This window comes from Notolepis coatsorum, assembly GCF_963971535.1.
Source record: "Notolepis coatsorum genome assembly, chromosome: 5".
NCBI classification, from domain to species: domain Eukaryota; kingdom Metazoa; phylum Chordata; class Actinopteri; order Aulopiformes; family Paralepididae; genus Notolepis; species Notolepis coatsorum.
Window position 1 is genome coordinate 165,179,516 of NC_140169.1, and position 18,847 is coordinate 165,198,362.

The 18,847-nt window shown below is 43.5% G+C and overlaps 1 protein-coding gene across 1 annotated transcript; it reads left to right on the top strand.

The window, feature by feature from the left end:
* Positions 1 to 282: 282 nt before the first annotated feature.
* On the top strand, positions 283 to 13,222 carry LOC311228456 (carbonic anhydrase 4-like; the record flags this gene model as incomplete). Its single annotated transcript, XM_084314363.1, has 6 exons — positions 283 to 309; positions 5,396 to 5,492; positions 6,651 to 6,799; positions 11,873 to 11,968; positions 12,467 to 12,545; positions 13,026 to 13,222. The coding sequence occupies 6 exons, from the start codon at positions 283 to 285 to the stop codon at positions 13,220 to 13,222; spliced, it is 645 nt and encodes a 214-aa protein (XP_084170489.1).
* Between the last annotated feature and the right edge of the window lie 5,625 nt (positions 13,223 to 18,847).

The window sequence follows — 18,847 nt, forward strand, 5'->3', positions numbered from 1 at the left end:
GCCGTCTATTTGTCGGCGGTCGAGGAACTCTCCCAGGCGGACACTGACCGGGGTCTTCGGTTTTCGGTTTTCCTGTAGGGCCGCCTGAGTCTAGCGCTTCTCTTGGAGTGCCTGTTCGGTCAACTCCTTCATCGCTGCGGCTTGCTGCTTTAGTAGTGCCGCCTGAGGCCGACACTCCTCCTGCAGCTCCTCAAACTTTGCCGCCATCTCCTGCGCGGCGTGGGTCTCCTCTTCGGACATCGTGGGTCTCTCTACGGGTCCCGGTCAAGGGAGTAAGTTAGGATGTTGATCCTGTTCGTGACGCCAAATGTAGCATGGTGGATTATCTTTGTGGGAACGGTTGCTGGCAGTCACAAGGTAGCTGGACGCAGTAGAGCTCCGTCTGACTGCACCCTCGTCTTTGGGCCTGGAGCGTCAAACTGGGGCCCGGTAGTGGGAGTGAATGGGGCCCGGGATTTACCAACCTGGTTTGGCACTCTGGTCTTCCTCGCCTCTCCGGGGCGGTCAGCAGTACTCCCCAACTCGCTCTCACTCCCCTGAATACCTCCGTTAACCCTCCCACACCTAGTGACTAACATGCATAAATAGATTCGTTCCTCCCGCAAGCAGTACCCTCCCTTGATGACCACTAGAAACCTTATAATGAAAAGGGGAGAGTTGGATAGGAAGGGGTTAATTGTATTAACGTTACCCACACCAAAATAGTTGTTTATAGGCTCAGGAAGGGACACGCACACAGAACCCCATCTAATTCTTTATATTAATTGTACTGTTCAGTTACAAAGATTTAATAGGAATGGGTCAAATAGAATGAAGTCCTACTATTACTCAATTTGTAACTCAATACCTTATAGACACTTATATTATACACCCACCTCTGGGTTAGTACCAGGGATAATATACTTCAAGGTGCTTGACTCATCACCCACGTCTGGGTTAGTACCAGGGATAATACCTCTCTCAGGCTTTAATTATATGGTAGGGATAATACCTCTCTAAGGCTTTACTTATGATACAACAGGTCTGTAACCTCCCCACAGGGAAAGGGTTAATTAGATGGGAAAATATTATTAAACAAAAGAAGGAGAAACCTGCGTCATTGTTCGAGGGAATATCCATGGAAACTAGTTAATATGTCTTTGTGCACAAAGGGGAGATAAAAGGCAAGTCAGCACTTCTGAATAATAGCCACATATTCAGGGTGCTACATTTCCCCCCACTTTGAACTTGCTAAGTCCTCTGCAAGTTAACTCAATGAAACACCAACCAACGCATGCATGAAAACGGTCCTGAGACCAACAGTTTCACACATAGATCGACAATCACACATTATGCCAACAGTTTCACACACTCCTTCATGAATTGGAAACACTGTTCAACAAACACACTCTTGAGCACGTAGTCCTGGCGATACCGAGCGGGTAGCCAACCTCTGGTGCTCCTCTGGGGCCGGGTGGGTTCCACTTCCCCCACCTCCGACTCCGTGTCGGATTCTTCAGTGCCCGTTGGCGGGTCATTGACCACAGCCTCGCCCTCCGGGGCCATCGGTGGACCGCCAGCGGCCTCCTCTTCGACTCCGTCTCCGCCATCCTCCCCATCCTCTCCTGAGGGGGTCGACTCCACCTCTGACTCGGCGTTCGCTGCCTCTTCAGGGGCGTCCCGCAGGGGCCCGGGGTGGTTACACGTCCTAGGATGCGGTTCCCGACGGTACTCGAAAGCATCTCCGATGTCTGATTCGGACGAGCTCCGCGGTGCCACAGGGATCTGTCAAGGGGCCCTCGCCCGCACTTCCGGGTCGGAGGCCGGGAAGGGACAGGTCTTGAGTTGGTCTCGATGCACGGTCCTTTATATACTTCAAGGTGCTTGACTCATCACCCACGTCTGGGTTAGTACCAGGGATAATACCTCTCTCAGGCTTTAATTATATGGTAGGGATAATACCTCTCTAAGGCTTTACTTATGATACAACAGGTCTGTAACCTCCCCACAGGGAAAGGGTTAATTAGATGGGAAAATATTATTAAAGAACAAACACGTTATCACACACAAAGAAAATGAAAAGGTGGGCCCACTTTACCAAAACAAAAGTCCTATACTAATGCCGGCATGTAATGTTTATGGGGTACCCCTGTGAACTGTAGTTAGCAACCTTAGCTTCGCCCGTAGTCCGCATCACACTGTGTACTGTGCAATAGGAGCCTGAGCACCGAGGCTCTAATGTACTCAACCAAGATGGCGGCCTCGCCGTGCCACCACTGTCCGGGTGGTAAGATGGCGTCGAACGCTCTCGTCACGGGCGCTAGCAAGCGGGGCTGGAGCAGAGGGAGCAGTAGCGGGCTGAGAGCGCGTGCTGGGTGAAGGCGACCCCTGCTGGACGAGACGCACTCCCGTGCTGGGCTGAAGACAGCCGGTGCAGAGCCGATGCAGAACGCCGGCGAAGACAGGCTGTTGAAGGTCAATAAACACGCGACAATAATCTTTCCCTACCTTAACTGAAGCTACTCTGTGGGTCCCAAACAGCCCTCCTGCTAGCCGCGACATACAATGACGCAGGGTGCCTCTAAACACCGGTCCTCTTCAAGCCACGCTGGCTGGGCACCTCACTGGAGGGGATAACGTTAACATAAGCCAACTCTTGGCTATACCGCGTTCTTCTAGGATAACTCGTAGTATCACTAGGGTTATTCAGTGGGGAACATGCAACACGCTACTACGCTTATATTTCTAGTATAACCCGTAATATACTCAAGTTCAATACGTTCACCCGTGTGGTCCACAACGGGGCTCCTTCAACAACACGACCACCCAGGTCGAAGTCCAACGTCGAAGAGGCTGCTCCTCCTCACTTCCATTCCCGTTGACTTGCTTCCTTCTCTGTCTCTCTCTCGTGCGCTCCGCCTGCCACCGCCGCCCCCTGCTGGACCACCAACTAGCCCCACAGGAAGCACTGGGTGGAAGAATATGCTTCAGTTTACTGTTTATAATCCATATTCCAGCCGGTGAAAGAAGGGGAAACCTGCGTCATTGTTCGAGGGAATATCCATGGAAACTAGTTAATATGTCTTTGTGCACAAAGGGGAGATAAAAGGCAAATCAGCACTTCTGAATAATAGCCACATATTCAGGGTGCTACATATAGTTTATTTTATTTAATTTTTTATTATTCGTCGATAACGTACGGTATGGATTTGTCACAGGAATAAAAGCAGTATGCAATTCCATACCCAGATAGCAAAAGGTGTTAATTCAATGTTGATTTATGGTCACAATGCTTGATTTTTGGTTAAGGTCGACGATTGATGTTGAATCACCCATTAACCTTTAAAGCAATTGACTAATGTTGAAAACATATCATTGAATCAATATTGTTTTGTGGTTGCATTTTAATGATTGAAATGCCAATATCTAATAAATGTTGAATCAACGGATGCTGCTCAACATGCTGTTGTCATTGTCTCATCACCCAGACTGCACTGCACTTGTGCTGCCCCGCCTCCCAGAATGCACCTGTGCGGCAGCTTCCTGGCTGCTACCTCATGTCTCTCTGCATCGGTGAGTACTGCATGGCAATAATGTCGATTATGTTGTATGTTGTATGTTGTATGTTGTATGTATGCTTTCGATTGCAAACGCCAGCGGAGTAGTGCCGTGTTCGTTTTTACATGGTAGAGAATATTATATGTAAGGGATAATGTATGGCTAGGAGGTCATTGTCGCAAAATAATTGACCGACACGGAGTTTAAAATACCGAGGCGCCGCGCCGAGGTGTTTTAAACGGAGTGAAGGTCAATTATTTTGCGACAATGACCGAGTAAAGCTATACATTATCCCGCTTATTACATGGCTAACTTACTAACAATATACCTAATTCATTTGACAAATCGCAGTTCTGTGGCTCTGTCAGCCCAAATAAAGTGATTATTATTATCGCGAGCAGCAGCCTCTGTTCTGGCTCCGCTGTGTTCAGGCTCCGCTCGTTGCTCCGCCCCCTGTCATCGCCGGCAGCACTGAAACAGTGTGTGTCAGTGGGCTTGATTGCGAACAGCTGCGCTCTGCGGTCATTATTGAAAAATCTGCGGTCATTATCGAAAAATAATGACCGCAGTCGGGGGGCTGTTGACCAATCACAAGCAAGCATTTCGGCGAATGTGAAAACGCCATGTAATAATAACAGTTATTCATGCCTGCTAGCTGAAGCTAATTTAGCTAGTAGCGTTAGCAGTTAGCTATGATTGTTTCTTGATTTTGGTGTTTAGTGATATCCACCTGTTGTATATACTGTTATACATTTTATGTAGGATAACGTCAGTAACGTTTCAAAATGTGGCTTATGATGTATTCTTTAACAGGATACACTGGCACGATCAGTTAGCTTAGCATTGCTGCTACCTTGCTTGCTAAAAAGTCATGGTAAACCAACATGGCAGGGTGCAGGCATACAGGCCGGGCCTGTCTCTCTCCCTCCCTCCCTAATGTGTTTGTGCTTAAAACAGTGAATGATGACCGCATGTTCTCAGAGCATTTTCAGAGCACTGTTAAACTGTTAAATGGTCATTTTAAAACTAATATAAGAAATTAATGTATATAGTGGTATATTTATGAGGGAAAACAAATATTTGCAACAACTTTTAACATTTATACAGGTAGGTTATTGATAACTAATTCTGCTATGAGTCATATTATAATCAATCAAAGCGAGGAACATAGAACCCGGGGAACATAGGACCGGGGGAACATAGGGATGATCCCCTGGTGGGTATCCACTTGCATTCATTGTGCTACAGTAAGCTAGGCTAGCTGGTTTGTATCCACTTGCATTCATTGTGCTACAGTAAGCTAGGCTAGCTGGCCTGTTCTGTTTCCATTCATTGTGCTAAGCTAGGCTAGCTGGTTTGTATCCACTTGCATTCATTGTGCTACAGTAGGCTAGCTGGTCTGTATCTGCTTCCATTCATTGTGCTAAGCTAGGCTAGCTGGCCTGTTCTGTTTCCATTCATTGTGCTAAGCTAGGCTAGCTGGTCTGTACCTGCTTCCATTCATTGTGCTAAGCTAGGCTAGCTTGCCTGTTCTGTTTCCATTCATTGCGCTAAGCTAGGCTAGCTTTCAGCAGGCTATCTTTCTACTGAATGCACAGAGAGGAAACTGGTATCTATCTTCTTGTCTGACTCTGGAGAAGACGATAAGATAATTTCCCATAATGTTGGCGCATTCTACTTTAAACACTCACTTTTAACATTCACTTTAGACACTTTAAAAAATGTTTAACACTCCATCATATAATATCTATGTATTACTAAACTATACTATATTTTGTATCCAGGTGACAGCCACTGGCCCACTATCGCCCCAGACCATTGCAATGGTTCCAGACAGTCTCCCATCGACATTGTGTAGGCTAATGCCACCGAGGACTCTGCCCTCACTGCCTTCTCCTTCGTCAACTACGGCAACACCTCTGCCCTGTACGAGAGCGAGAACACCGGCAAGACAGGTGAGCAATGATAGGGACCCTGTATTGAGAAAGGATAGGGACCCTGTATTGGGAAAGGATAGGGACCCTGTATTGAGAAAGGATAGGGACCCTGTATTGAGAAAGGATAGGGACCCTGTATTGAGAAAGGATATGGACCCTGTATTGAGAAAGGATAGGGACCCTGTATTGAGAAAGGATAGGGACCCTGTATTGAGAAAGGATAGGGACCTGTATTGATAAACTATAGGGAACATGTATTGATAAACGATAGTATTCAGTCACATAAAGAGGAACAAAAATAAACAGGATGATTAGTAGTCATTTAGAACAACGCCACCAGACTGTTTGTAAATAGTTTCTAGTTTGAGGAGAAACAGGATTCCTTTCACTCGAGTCTCCAGTCAGTCTGGGTGTAGTTTGTGTTCAGTGCATCACCTCCATCCCAACAAGAAGACCCCCTGGAGACCACTGTCCTAGAGGACCTCTCTCCCAGTCCAGACCCCTGTCCAGGACCTCTCTCCCAGTCCAGACCCCTGTCCAGGACCTCTCTCCCAGTCCAGACCCCTGACCTAGAGGCCCTCTCTCCCAGTCCAGACCCCTGACCTAGACTAGAGGACCTCTCTCCCAGTCCAGACCCCTGACCTAGAGGCCCTCTCTCCCAGTCCAGACCCCTGACCTAGACTAGAGGACCTCTCTCCCAGTCCAGACCCCTGACCTAGGGGTGGTTAAGGACGGGGACATGTAGGCCTGTATGGAGATGTTTTTCATCCACATGCTCTTGTACAACCCCATCATGTCTGACTCTGTGTGCATGTTATGCTTGTTCAGTTTATTATTCAACGTTTTGTGCCCTGGCTTTCTGGAATAACTTATTTTTTTGTATGCAAGAATGTGCTTTAAAACTCAATGCATTATTCTGTGTTTTGGATTATTAAAGCTGCAGTAGGCAACTTCGGAGAAGTTTAGCAAATAGCAGTTATAAATAGAGGACAGTTTAGCAGTTATGAATAGAGGACAGTTTAGCAGTTATGAATAGAGGGCAGTTATGAATAGAGGGACAGTTTAGTTAGACGAATTGTGCACCATGACAATTCAACGAAAGGTCATAAGCCAGGATTTGAACCCGTAGCGTCGCGGTACGTAGCTGAACCCACCCTCTGTTTGTTTGTCTTCCAGTCAAAGTGACTCTGAGGAGTGGCGTGCAGGTGTCCGGGGGGGGTCTGTCCGAGGCCTACGACAGCCTACAGTTCCACCTGCACTGGGGCAACGGCTCTGAGGTGAAGGGGTCCGAGCACACGGTGAACGGCAAGCGCTACGCCATGGAGGTACGGGTTCGACTAGGGATCAGACTGGGGGCTAGATCCACAAAGAATGTATTGCACGGTGCTAATTGCACCCTTACTTACAATTCATTATGAATTCAAAATGGGGGACCCTGATGTAAACAAGACGAAAGTCTTTCTCTGGTCTGCATCCCCTTAAAGTGGAAATGAAGCAGTGAGCAATGTGATCCTAGTTTGTTTGTTGTGTACCTTGTGTAAGACAGGGTTCTATAATCAAATGTGAAATCTATCTTATTTGTCTGAAAAATATAATATAATATCCCTGTTTTCAACATGGGCGCCGCCATTTTGTTGCTGACGTCATGGCTGACGTCATACCGCTGGTTGGGTGTATACACTGGTTAGCTGCCTATAGTGAATGGGTCAGTCAGTAAATAAAATGTTGCCTACAAAACAACGGGACCGCGGTGGTTCTGTTTGTATTGCTCCTGGCTGTTCAAACTAATTTTACCATGTGAGAGAGAGGAAAGTTGGTTAATTTCCACAAACTACCAGTGAAAAAAACAGTGTTGTTGACATGTTGGCTCGGGCTGGCTGCACTCAGGCGGCGCGACCAGCCTGTTGGACAGGGAAGGAGGATCTGCAGAGAACACTTCATTGCCTCGGATTATGTTGTTGGGGTGGGATGTTTGTCCAGAAGACCACTAATCAGCTGAAGCCGGACGCGGTTCCCTCGGTCTTCGACAGACAGACCGGCGTTAGCTCTCGGGAGCGATCGCTAGCTAGTTGGCACCAGCCGGGGACCGGCGTTAGCTCTCGGGAGCGATGGCTAGCTAGTTAGCACCAGCCGGCGACCGGCGTTAGCAACCGGAGCGTCGCGGAGCATTCAGCCTGCTGGCTACCTAGACCCACTTCAACCAGCGTCGCGGAGCATTCAGCCTGCTGGTTACACAGCTTGTCGGTGTGCTGGAGCCTCTGCAAGCTAACGGTAGCTGGCTACACAGCTTGTCGGTGTGCTGGAGCCTCTGCAAGCTAACGGTAGCTGGCTACACAGCTTGTCGGTGTGCTGGAGCCTCTGCAAGCTAACGGTAGCTGGCTACACAGCTTGTCGGTGTGCTGGAGCCTCTGCAAGCTAACGGTAGCTGGCTACACAGCTTGTCGGTGTGCTGGAGCCTCTGCAAGCTAACGGTAGCTGGCTCCAGGCTCCAGCACACCGACAAGCTGTGTAGCCAGCAGGCTGAATGCTCCGCGACGCTGGTTGAAGTGGGTCTAGGTAGCCAGCAGGCTGAATGCTCCGCGACGCTCCGGTTGCTAACGCCGGTCGCCGGCTGGTGCTAACTAGCTAGCCATCGCTCCCGAGAGCTAACGCCGGTCCCCGGCTGGTGCCAACTAGCTAGCGAGAGCTAACGCCGGTCTGTCTGTCGAAGACCGAGGGAACCGCGTCCGGCTTCAGCTGATTAGTGGTCTTCTGGAAAAACCTTCCACCCCCAACAACATAATCCGAGGCAATGAAGTGTTCTCTGCAGATCCTCATTCCCTGTCCAACAGGCTGGTCGCGCCGCCTGAGTGCAGCCAGCCCGAGCCAACATGTCAACAACACTGTTTTTTTCACTGGTAGTTTGTGGAAATTAACCAACTTTCCTCTCTCTCACATGGTAAAATTTGTTTGAACAGCCAGGAGCAATACAAACAGAACCACCGCGGTCCCGTTGTTTTATAGGCAACATTTTATTTACTGACTGACCCATTCACTATAGGCAGCTAACCAGCAGTGTATAAACTCAACCAGTGGCATGACGTCAGCAACAAAATGGCTGCGCCCATAATGCTAAATGCTTCAGAAATGTACACAACAAATCGTTTTTTTCTTAGAAACTGCTTATTTTTATAACGTGATTTCTTCTGTGGCTTATCTAAATACTAATGTGATGCTATGAATATGTATTTATCGCACTGCTTCATTTCCACTTTAACAATTGTGTGTATTGAGCCGTACTGTATTGTACCCATTCTGCAATCTGTTAATAAAATGTTCAATCAATCAATCACCTTCACTGTGATTGATTGAATGACATTTGTACTGTACATATAAAACCATTGAAACAATAGAAAAAAGATGCAGGTGTGTTGAAAAAGGAGTCCAAAGAAGTGGGCGCAGGCGAGCGTTTTGAGCCCCAGATGTTCATTAACCCCCGCATGGCTTCCCCTCAGATGCACATCGTGAACCTCAAGTCGTCCTACGGCGGGAACACGTCGCTGGGCGTCGCCGACCCCGCCGGGCTGGCTGCCTTCGGCTTCTTCAACGAGGTGAGGATGTGTGTGTGTGTTTGGGTGTTCGAACGTTCGGACCTTCGTTCATTACGTTGGCATTCAAATTCTAAATCAACATTAGAAAATTTTCATTTTTAATTAAAAAAATAAATCTATTATTTTTAATTGTTTATGTCTATTCATTCTGTTTAAACCAATGGGGTTTTTCTTCACAGTTGCAGATAGAGATTAGGCTACACTAATATTATAGTATTAAAAACTGATGAATTATATTCATTAAAGAAAGTTGATTTAATAAAAGAAAAAGACTCACTTTATTCAAATTGAGGATTTAGTTTGAGGATATTTATATATATAAAAAAAGAAATAAATTTTTTTTTTAAAGATTTTTTTTTTATTAAAAACGTAGGATCAAATGTCCGTTTGAAAAACCCTGACGAAGTTCGAATCCCAAAAACAGGCTTCGGGGACAGCTTTAGTGTGTGTGTGTGTGTGTGAGAGAACAGGGTACAATAGACTCGAGCGCTAAACCATGACTGCGTTTTGACAGGAAATGTCTGGAAATGCGACTAACTCACCTGCCAGTTGGAACGCCTTGACCTCCCACCTGAGCAACGTCATGCTGAAAGGTAAGAGGATGTTTCGATATGTGTTGCCTTGTCCAACGAGAGTTAAATCATCTCCTATCAGGCTGTCTGGCTGCAGGTTCAACAAGTTAAATCATCTCCTATCAGTCTGGCTGCAGGTTCAACAAGTTAAATCATCTCCTATCAGTCTGCCTGTAGGTTCATATAAAACCATTGAAACAATAGAAAAAAGATGCAGGTGCGTTGAAAAAGGAGTCCAAAGAAGTGGGCCCAGGCGAGCGTTTTGAGCCCCAGATGTTCATTAACCCCCGCATGGCTTCCCCTCAGATGCACATCGTGAACCTCAAGTCGTCCTACGGCGGGAACACGTCGCTGGGCGTCGCCGACCCCGCCGGGCTGGCTGCCTTCGGCTTCTTCAACGAGGTGAGGATGTGTGTGTGTGTTTGGGCGTTCGAACGTTCGGACCTTCGTTCATTACGTTGGCATTCAAATTCTAAATCAACATTAGAAAATTTTCATTTTTAATTAAAAAAATAAATCTATTTTTAATTGTTTGTCTATTCATTCTGTTTAAACCAATGGGGTTTTTCTTCACAGTTGCAGATAGAGATTAGGCTACACTAATATTATAGTATTAAAAACGGATGAATTATATTCATTAAAGAAAGTTGATTTAATAAAAGAAAAAGACTCACTTTATTCAAATTGAGGATTTAGTTTGAGGATATTTATATATATAAAAAAAGAAATAAATTTTTTTTTTTAAAGATTTTTTTTTTATTAAAAACGTAGGATCAAATGTCCGTTTGAAAAACCCTGACGAAGTTCGAATCCCAAAAACAGGCTTCGGGGACAGCTTTAGTGTGTGTGTGTGTGTGAGAGAACAGGGTACAATAGACTCGAGCGCTAAACCATGACTGCGTTTTGACAGGAAATGTCTGGAAATGCGACTAACTCACCTGCCAGTTGGAACGCCTTGACCTCCCACCTGAGCAACGTCATGCTGAAAGGTAAGAGGATGTTTCGATATGTGTTGCCTTGTCCAACGAGAGTTAAATCATCTCCTATCAGGCTGTCTGGCTGCAGGTTCAACAAGTTAAATCATCTCCTATCAGTCTGGCTGCAGGTTCAACAAGTTAAATCATCTCCTATCAGTCTGCCTGTAGGTTCATATAAAACCATTGAAACAATAGAAAAAAGATGCAGGTGCGTTGAAAAAGGAGTCCAAAGAAGTGGGCGCAGGCGAGCGTTTTGAGCCCCAGATGTTCATTAACCCCCGCATGGCTTCCCCTCAGATGCACATCGTGAACCTCAAGTCGTCCTACGGCGGGAACACGTCGCTGGGCGTCGCCGACCCCGCCGGGCTGGCTGCCTTCGGCTTCTTCAACGAGGTGAGGATGTGTGTGTGTGTTTGGGCGTTCGAACGTTCGGACCTTCGTTCATTACGTTGGCATTCAAATTCTAAATCAACATTAGAAAATTTTCATTTTTAATTAAAAAAATAAATCTATTTTTAATTGTTTGTCTATTCATTCTGTTTAAACCAATGGGGTTTTTCTTCACAGTTGCAGATAGAGATTAGGCTACACTAATATTATAGTATTAAAAACTGATGAATTATATTCATTAAAGAAAGTTGATTTAATAAAAGAAAAAGTCTCACTTTATTCAAATTGAGGATTTAGTTTGAGGATATTTATATATATAAAAAAAGAAATACATTTTTTTTTAAAGATTTTTTTTTAATTAAAAACGTAGGATCAAATGTCCGTTTGAAAAACCCTGACGAAGTTCGAATCCCAAAAACAGGCTTCGGGGACAGCTTTAGTGTGTGTGTGTGAGAGAACAGGGTACAATAGACTCGAGCGCTAAACCATGACTGCGTTTTGACAGGAAATGTCTGGAAATGCGACTAACTCACCTGCCAGTTGGAACGCCTTGACCTCCCACCTGAGCAACGTCATGCTGAAAGGTAAGAGGATGTTTCGATATGTGTTGCCTTGTCCAACGAGAGTTAAATCATCTCCTATCAGGCTGTCTGGCTGCAGGTTCAACAAGTTAAATCATCTCCTATCAGTCTGGCTGCAGGTTCAACAAGTTAAATCATCTCCTATCAGTCTGCCTGTAGGTTCATATAAAACCATTGAAACAATAGAAAAAAGATGCAGGTGCGTTGAAAAAGGAGTCCAAAGAAGTGGGCGCAGGCGAGCGTTTTGAGCCCCAGATGTTCATTAACCCCCGCATGGCTTCCCCTCAGATGCACATCGTGAACCTCAAGTCGTCCTACGGCGGGAACACGTCGCTGGGCGTCGCCGACCCCGCCGGGCTGGCTGCCTTCGGCTTCTTCAACGAGGTGAGGGTGTGTGTGTGTTTGGGCGTTCGGACCTTCGTTCATTACGTTGGCATTCAAATTCTAAATCAACATTAGAAAATTTTCATTTTTAATTAAAAAAATAAATCTATTATTTTTAATTGTTTATGTCTATTCATTCTGTTTAAACCAATGGGGTTTTTCTTCACAGTTGCAGATAGAGATTAGGCTACACTAATATTATAGTATTAAAAACTGATGAATTATATTCATTAAAGAAAGTTGATTTAATAAAAGAAAAAGACTCACTTTATTCAAATTGAGGATTTAGTTTGAGGATATTTATATATATAAAAAAAGAAATACATTTTTTTTTAAAGATTTATTTTTTTATTAAAAACGTAGGATCAAATGTCCGTTTGAAAAACCCTGACGAAGTTCGAATCCCAAAAACAGGCTTCGGGGACAGCTTTAGTGTGTGTGTGTGAGAGAACAGGGTACAATAGACTCGAGCGCTAAACCATGACTGCGTTTTGACAGGAAATGTCTGGAAATGCGACTAACTCACCTGCCAGTTGGAACGCCTTGACCTCCCACCTGAGCAACGTCATGCTGAAAGGTAAGAGGATGTTTCAATATGTGTTGCCTTGTCCAACGAGAGTTAAATCATCTCCTATCAGGCTGTCTGGCTGCAGGTTCAACAAGTTAAATCATCTATCAGTCTGCCTGTAGGTTCAACAAGTTAAATCATCTCCTGTCTGGCTGCAGGTTCAACAAGTTAAATCATCTCCTATCAGGCTGACTGTCTGCAGGGTTCAACAAGTTAAACCAAGACCTTTTAAGGCTTTAAATGGAGAATTATGAACGTAATACTTTTTAAGACTTGTTAACCCTTTCACTATCACACTACAGACGGTTAACCCTTTCACTATCACACGACAGACAGTTAACCGGTCTGTGTCTCTGAGGATGTGTGTCTGCGTCTCTTTTCTGAGGATGTGTGTCTCTTCTTTGAGGATGTGTGTCTGTGTCTCTTCTTCTTTGAGGACGTGTGTCTCTTCGTCTCTGAGAAAGTGTGTCTGTGTCTCTTCGTCTTCAGGTCAGCACGCGTCCCTGCCAGCAGGCCTTTCGCTGGACGATCTGCTAGAAGGAGTGGATCGTACCAAGTACTACCGCTACCTGGGCTCCTTGACCACCCCCGCCTGCAACGAGGCTGTGGTTTGGACCGTGTTCAAGGACTCGATCAAAATCAGCAAAGATTTGGTGAGGTTTCATTTCATCATAGATGTTAGCTAGCTGGCACCACAAGTCTCAAGAGAGATGTAAATGATCGACCACAGGAAAAAAGGTACATAATGTACATTATGTTATATCCTCATACGTCTTGTATAAGTCAGCAAAAGTCAAAAAGTGACCGGTAGTCGAACCAACAATGATTGTAGTTGTGGTTTGAGTGCTCTCACCACTTGACTAAGCATCCCACCCTGAAACAAACACAGCTCTCACCACTAGACTAAGACGACACCCACCCTGATACAAACACTGACAGACCCTCTAAACACTGATAGACCCTCTAAACACTGATAGATCCTCTAAACACTGATAGACCCTCTAAACACTGTGACAGACCCTCTAAACACTGTGACAGACCCTCTAAACACTGTGACAGACTCGACAAACACTGTGATAGACCCGACAAAAACTGTGATAGACCCTCTAAACCAGGGGTGGGCAATTATTTTTCCTGGGGGGCCGAATGAGCAACTGAAAATATGTTGGGGGGCCGGGCCAAAATTCCAAACTCAATTATGCATAATATACATTTTATTTCTATATAAAAAGCAGTAAATGGCATTGTTTTGACCCCTGGTAAGAGTGTATGTTATTATTTGGCAATTAAAAGGTGAGGTTAGCTTTCAAAAATATCATTTATTCAAATAGAATTTATTTCCAAAATGATAAACAAAATGTGAAACATTAATAACAAAGGGCATTTTGAGTTTCATATACTATTGAAACAAGGATTTTCTTAGCTTTCTAAAGACATCACATCATCTTATAGCAAAAATAAACAAAACATGTCACTGAACTGTGTAAAGAAAAGTGTCCCAGTTTTGTAGCCTTTTTTACTTTACATGCCTATATTAAACATTTAATGTTTTTAGAACTGTGCAAAAAAGATCAAGTGTCCCATTTCACTTGTTATATTTCCACATTTTAGTGTTCTTCAGTTCTTTTTTTTCATTCAGTGTGAGAAATCCAGTCTCTGTTGAGCTTTAACAAGTCCATCAAAGTCAGGTTGCATGTCTGAGGTGGAGATGCGAAGCACAGCTGCCAGATGTTCATCAGTGAGAGAGGATCTGTACCTGGACTTGGTAAACGTCATGACTGAGAATGTCTGTTCACATACTGTATGTAGGTGGATCCAAAGAGAACCAACATCTTCTGAGCATGTCTCCTAAGCGTATACTGTGCGTGTGAACGTTGACATGAAAAAAAAAAAAGTAAAAAAAAAAAAAAAAAAAAATATTAAATAAAAATATTTTTTTTTATTTTTTTTTATTTTTTTTTTATTATCATGTAATCTTTCGCGGGCCGGTCAGAATCATCCCGCGGGCCGGATGCGGCCCGCGGGCCGTACAATGCCCAGGTCTGCTCTAAACACTGATAGATCTATCACAGTGTTTAGAGGGTCTATCAGTGTTTAGAGGGTCTATCACAGTGTTTAGAGGGTCTATCAGTGTTTGTAGGGTCTATCACAGTGTTTAGAGGGTCTATCACACCCTCTAAACACTGATAGATCTATCAGTGTTTAGAGGTGTCACAGTGTTTGTCGGGTCTGTCACAGTGTTTAGAGGGTCTGTCACAGTGTTTAGAGGGTCTAGCAGTGTTTAGAGGGTGTGATAGACCCTCTAAACACTGTGATAGATCTAGAAGTGCATGGATACACATTGTATTGCCTAGATGGTGTCAGGCTAGGCGATTGCTTAATTCTCTTTCCTGTCCAGTCTAACTGGATGCTGACTGTAGCTTGTTACTGTAGACCTACAGAGTGAGTAATTGAGTGATTAAAAAAAATCGCACTTGTGTGAAGTGAGGGGTGCTCTTATCATCGTACATCATCTCACCTCTCTTCCTCCCTTTTTTATTTTTGTGTCTATCAGCTGCTGCTCGACAGTTTGACCCCAAGCTGACCGACCAGGACTACAGCGAAACTGTCAAGAAGTGGCTTCGTTATGCGCCAGACCGGGAGGGAGGCATCTCAAGGAACCGAAGTGACCCAAACTTAAGTCAAGCGAACCTGAGTCAAACTTAGGGTACCACAGCACAGCACACACACACACTGTTTCCCTGGTTCATACAGTACAAGGAATTACCCTGGCATCTACTTGAATGACTTATGCTGCTTCAGCCTGTTCTTGGAACCGAAGTGACCCAAACTTAATTGTCAAGCGAACCAGAGTCAAACTTAGGGTACCCCAGCACAGCACAGCTACCCCAGCACAGCACACACTGTTTCCCTGGTTCATACAGTACAAGGAATTACCCTGATGGACACTGTTCTTCCATGGACGGCATCTACTTGAATATGCTGCTTCAGCCTGTTCTTGGAACCGAAGTGACCCAAACTTAATTGTCAAGCGAACCAGAGTCAAACTTGGGGTACCCCAGCACACTGTTTCCCTGGTTCATACAGTACAAGGAATTACCCTGGACACTGTTCTTCCATGGACGGCATCTACTTGAATGACTTATGCTTCAGCCTGTTCTTGCAGTGTTTATTTTTTTTATTTTTAATTTTAACCTTTATTTACCCAGGGTAGGTTCGCTGAGCACAGATGCTCTTTTTCAGCTACGCCCTGCTTCACATTCACAGAGTTCCATTCACACCTGGGAGCTGCCCAGGCCTAACAAAATTAATAGTTGGTTTCAGGTTGCCGACCGACCCTGCCGATTTAGGTGCGACCCAATATATTTTATGAGTTTTTAGAAAAAATTATATAAAAAAAAGTTTCATAGAAATCTTAGTCAAACATTTAGTATTATGGATATTAAACATGCTGGCAGAGTACATGCATCCATGTTGTTGTGAACATTTTAATTAAATAAAGAAATTCCCTATCCATAGTCGCCGTGGGAAAGAATAAAATAAAAAAATAAAATAAAATAAATTCCCTACCTACCCATGGCCAAACTGACAACCAACCTGAAACCAACTATTAATTTTGTTAGGCCCCAGTACAACCACAGTCTGACACTGTTGGCCACTGAGCAACTCCACTGGAGCAGTTGGGGGTTTAGTGCCTTGCTCAAGGGCACTTCAGCGGTTGGTGTTAAGGGTATGGGAGAGAGTTATATGGGAGAGAGTTATAGAAACATTAGGGGTGTAACGGTACACAAAATCCACGGTTCGGTACGTACCTCGGTTTTGAAGACACGGTTCGGTATTATTTTCGGTACAGAGGGGGGGGGGGGGGGGAGGGGGGGGGGTAATCCAAAAAAAATTGCTTTTCATTTATCTATTTATTTAACTGTATTAAACAATATAAAACGAATTGGCCATAATTGACTGAGCAAACTAATGCTTACTGCTGTAACCTACTAATAACACTTAAGTAAATCTGAAGATTATTATATAGCAGATGCCTTGGAGGATAAGTCGTGGACAACTGTAGATCATCTAAGCTCCACTGTGTTTAAATTCAAATCCTATGCCATTGTTTATATTTAACCCTTGTGTCTGAAAACTAAAGTATTATACTCTTATTAGGGGACTAAATTGAAAAACTCCATAAAAAGATTATGTTGAAATAATTTCCCACTTTCTTTTCCATAAATATTTTATTCAACTTCAGCCCTGATCATAACCATTTTTTATATTTTTGTAATGAAATACTCCCACTTTTCTGAAAAGAGTTGTTAAATATGACAAAAAAAATAATATGTGGTGGTTATGATCGGGCTGAAGTGGAATAAACAATTTATGAAGAGTAAAAAAAAAAATACAAGATAATTAAAAGATTATGCCACATATTATGTTGGCTCATCACTGCAAAGTTATCAAACAAATACGAATCTGATCAGACACAAGGGTTAAGTTGTTCCCTTTCTAATTTCCTCAAACATCTAGTCTAGTTAATGTGATCAATATTATTTGACAATTGATGCTTTTTGTTGGACATTTCAGTCAGTAGTGAGCTCATACTTTGAGCTCATAAATTTATAGTTAAAATGATTGCAATCTTGTCTTCGTTGTGCATGAATGCGTGTGCTCACCACACACAATATGTGTGTCACTATTCTGGCAGTGGCTATATTGTTAATGAAAGCCTGTTATAAGGTCTGTTATTTGTTTTTTGTAAAGTTTTAGTCACTGGAAGTTCTGATACCCTAGAAAAAAATAAATTTTCATTTTAAAAGCCATGTTGTCATTTTTGTTCACACATTTTTGGAAATATGGTCATATAAGAATTTTATTATTATTTATTTAACAATAGTGTGTTTAACAGCAGGAAAAAAACATGTAATGTTATGATGTATACATATCAGCAGCAATATTTTAATGTAAAATGTACATTAATTAGTATTGATTCCTTAACTTTACAAGTTACAAGTAGATGTACAAGTTACAAATGTACAAGTAGAGTACCATTTAGATTATGGTTGAATAAACATTGATGTCTAACATTGATTCAATATAAAATCAACTAAAATGTGCATGTAGATTACCATTTAGATGATGGTTGAATCAACATTGATATAGTATCAGCTATGGTTGACACCTAACGTTGATTCAACGTTAGGGTCATAGACAACGATCTATATAATTTAGATGTCAGGCTTCAACATAGATTCAATATTTCTGCTGAACCCTATTTCAACGTTGATTCACTCATTTTTTGCTATCTGGGTATATAGACACACAAATGGTCACACAATACAGAAAAAAATCAGCTTGACTTATCAATTGACTAATGGTCATTGATTTTCTGTACGTTTGGCCAAAGAATCTCAGGCTTCCGGCACCTTGTTATGGGTAGCCAAAGCGATTAAAGGGGTATTTCACTTTAGTATAACTTGTCAAGTTCAAGTATAACTTGTTAAGTTCCAGCAATCTTAGGCTGTATACGTTTACAGTGCAAGTCATAGCCCTTTCCCTACCACACTTCAGAAGGTTAACCCTTTCACTGCCAAAATGGGGGACCCTGATGTAAACAAGTCGAAAGTCTTTCTCTGGTCTGCATCCCCTTAACAATTGTATGTATTGAGCTGTACTGTACTGTACCCATTCTGCAATCTGTTAATAAACTTTTCAATCAATCAATCAATCAATCACACTACAGACGGTTAGCCCTTTCACTACCACACTACAGAAGGTTAACTACCACACTACAGAAGGTTAACTACCACACTACAGAAGGTTAACTACCACACTACAGAATGTTAACCTTTCACTACCACACTACAGAAGGTTAACCTTTCACTACCACACTACAGAAGGTTAACCTTTCACTACCACACTACAGAATGTTAACCTTACCATTCACTACTACAGAAGGTTGTATTTCATTCTGGCTTCCGCTCGGCGTCATTCTGCACTAACCTCACTTCGTGCCTAGCACTGAATAAAAAACTCCACAATGTACCTTTACATACCGACATCTGTCTGGCCACACCCCTATCCGCTTACCTTCATAAGCAGGTGTGTGGTCACATACTCGCCTCCTTCTTCACTTTCACCACAAGGAAGTGCCTTCGGTAGATACCCACACTTGACAAGGTTGTTTAGTTAAAGAAAGTTGATACGTGTTTACATTTTTTCTTGCTTTTTTCTTCTCTCATATATTTAAAAAGAAAAAAGCTAAGTCATAATGTTTAGCTCGGAGGGTCGCGCTCGCAACGTCACCCTTCACCAGCGGT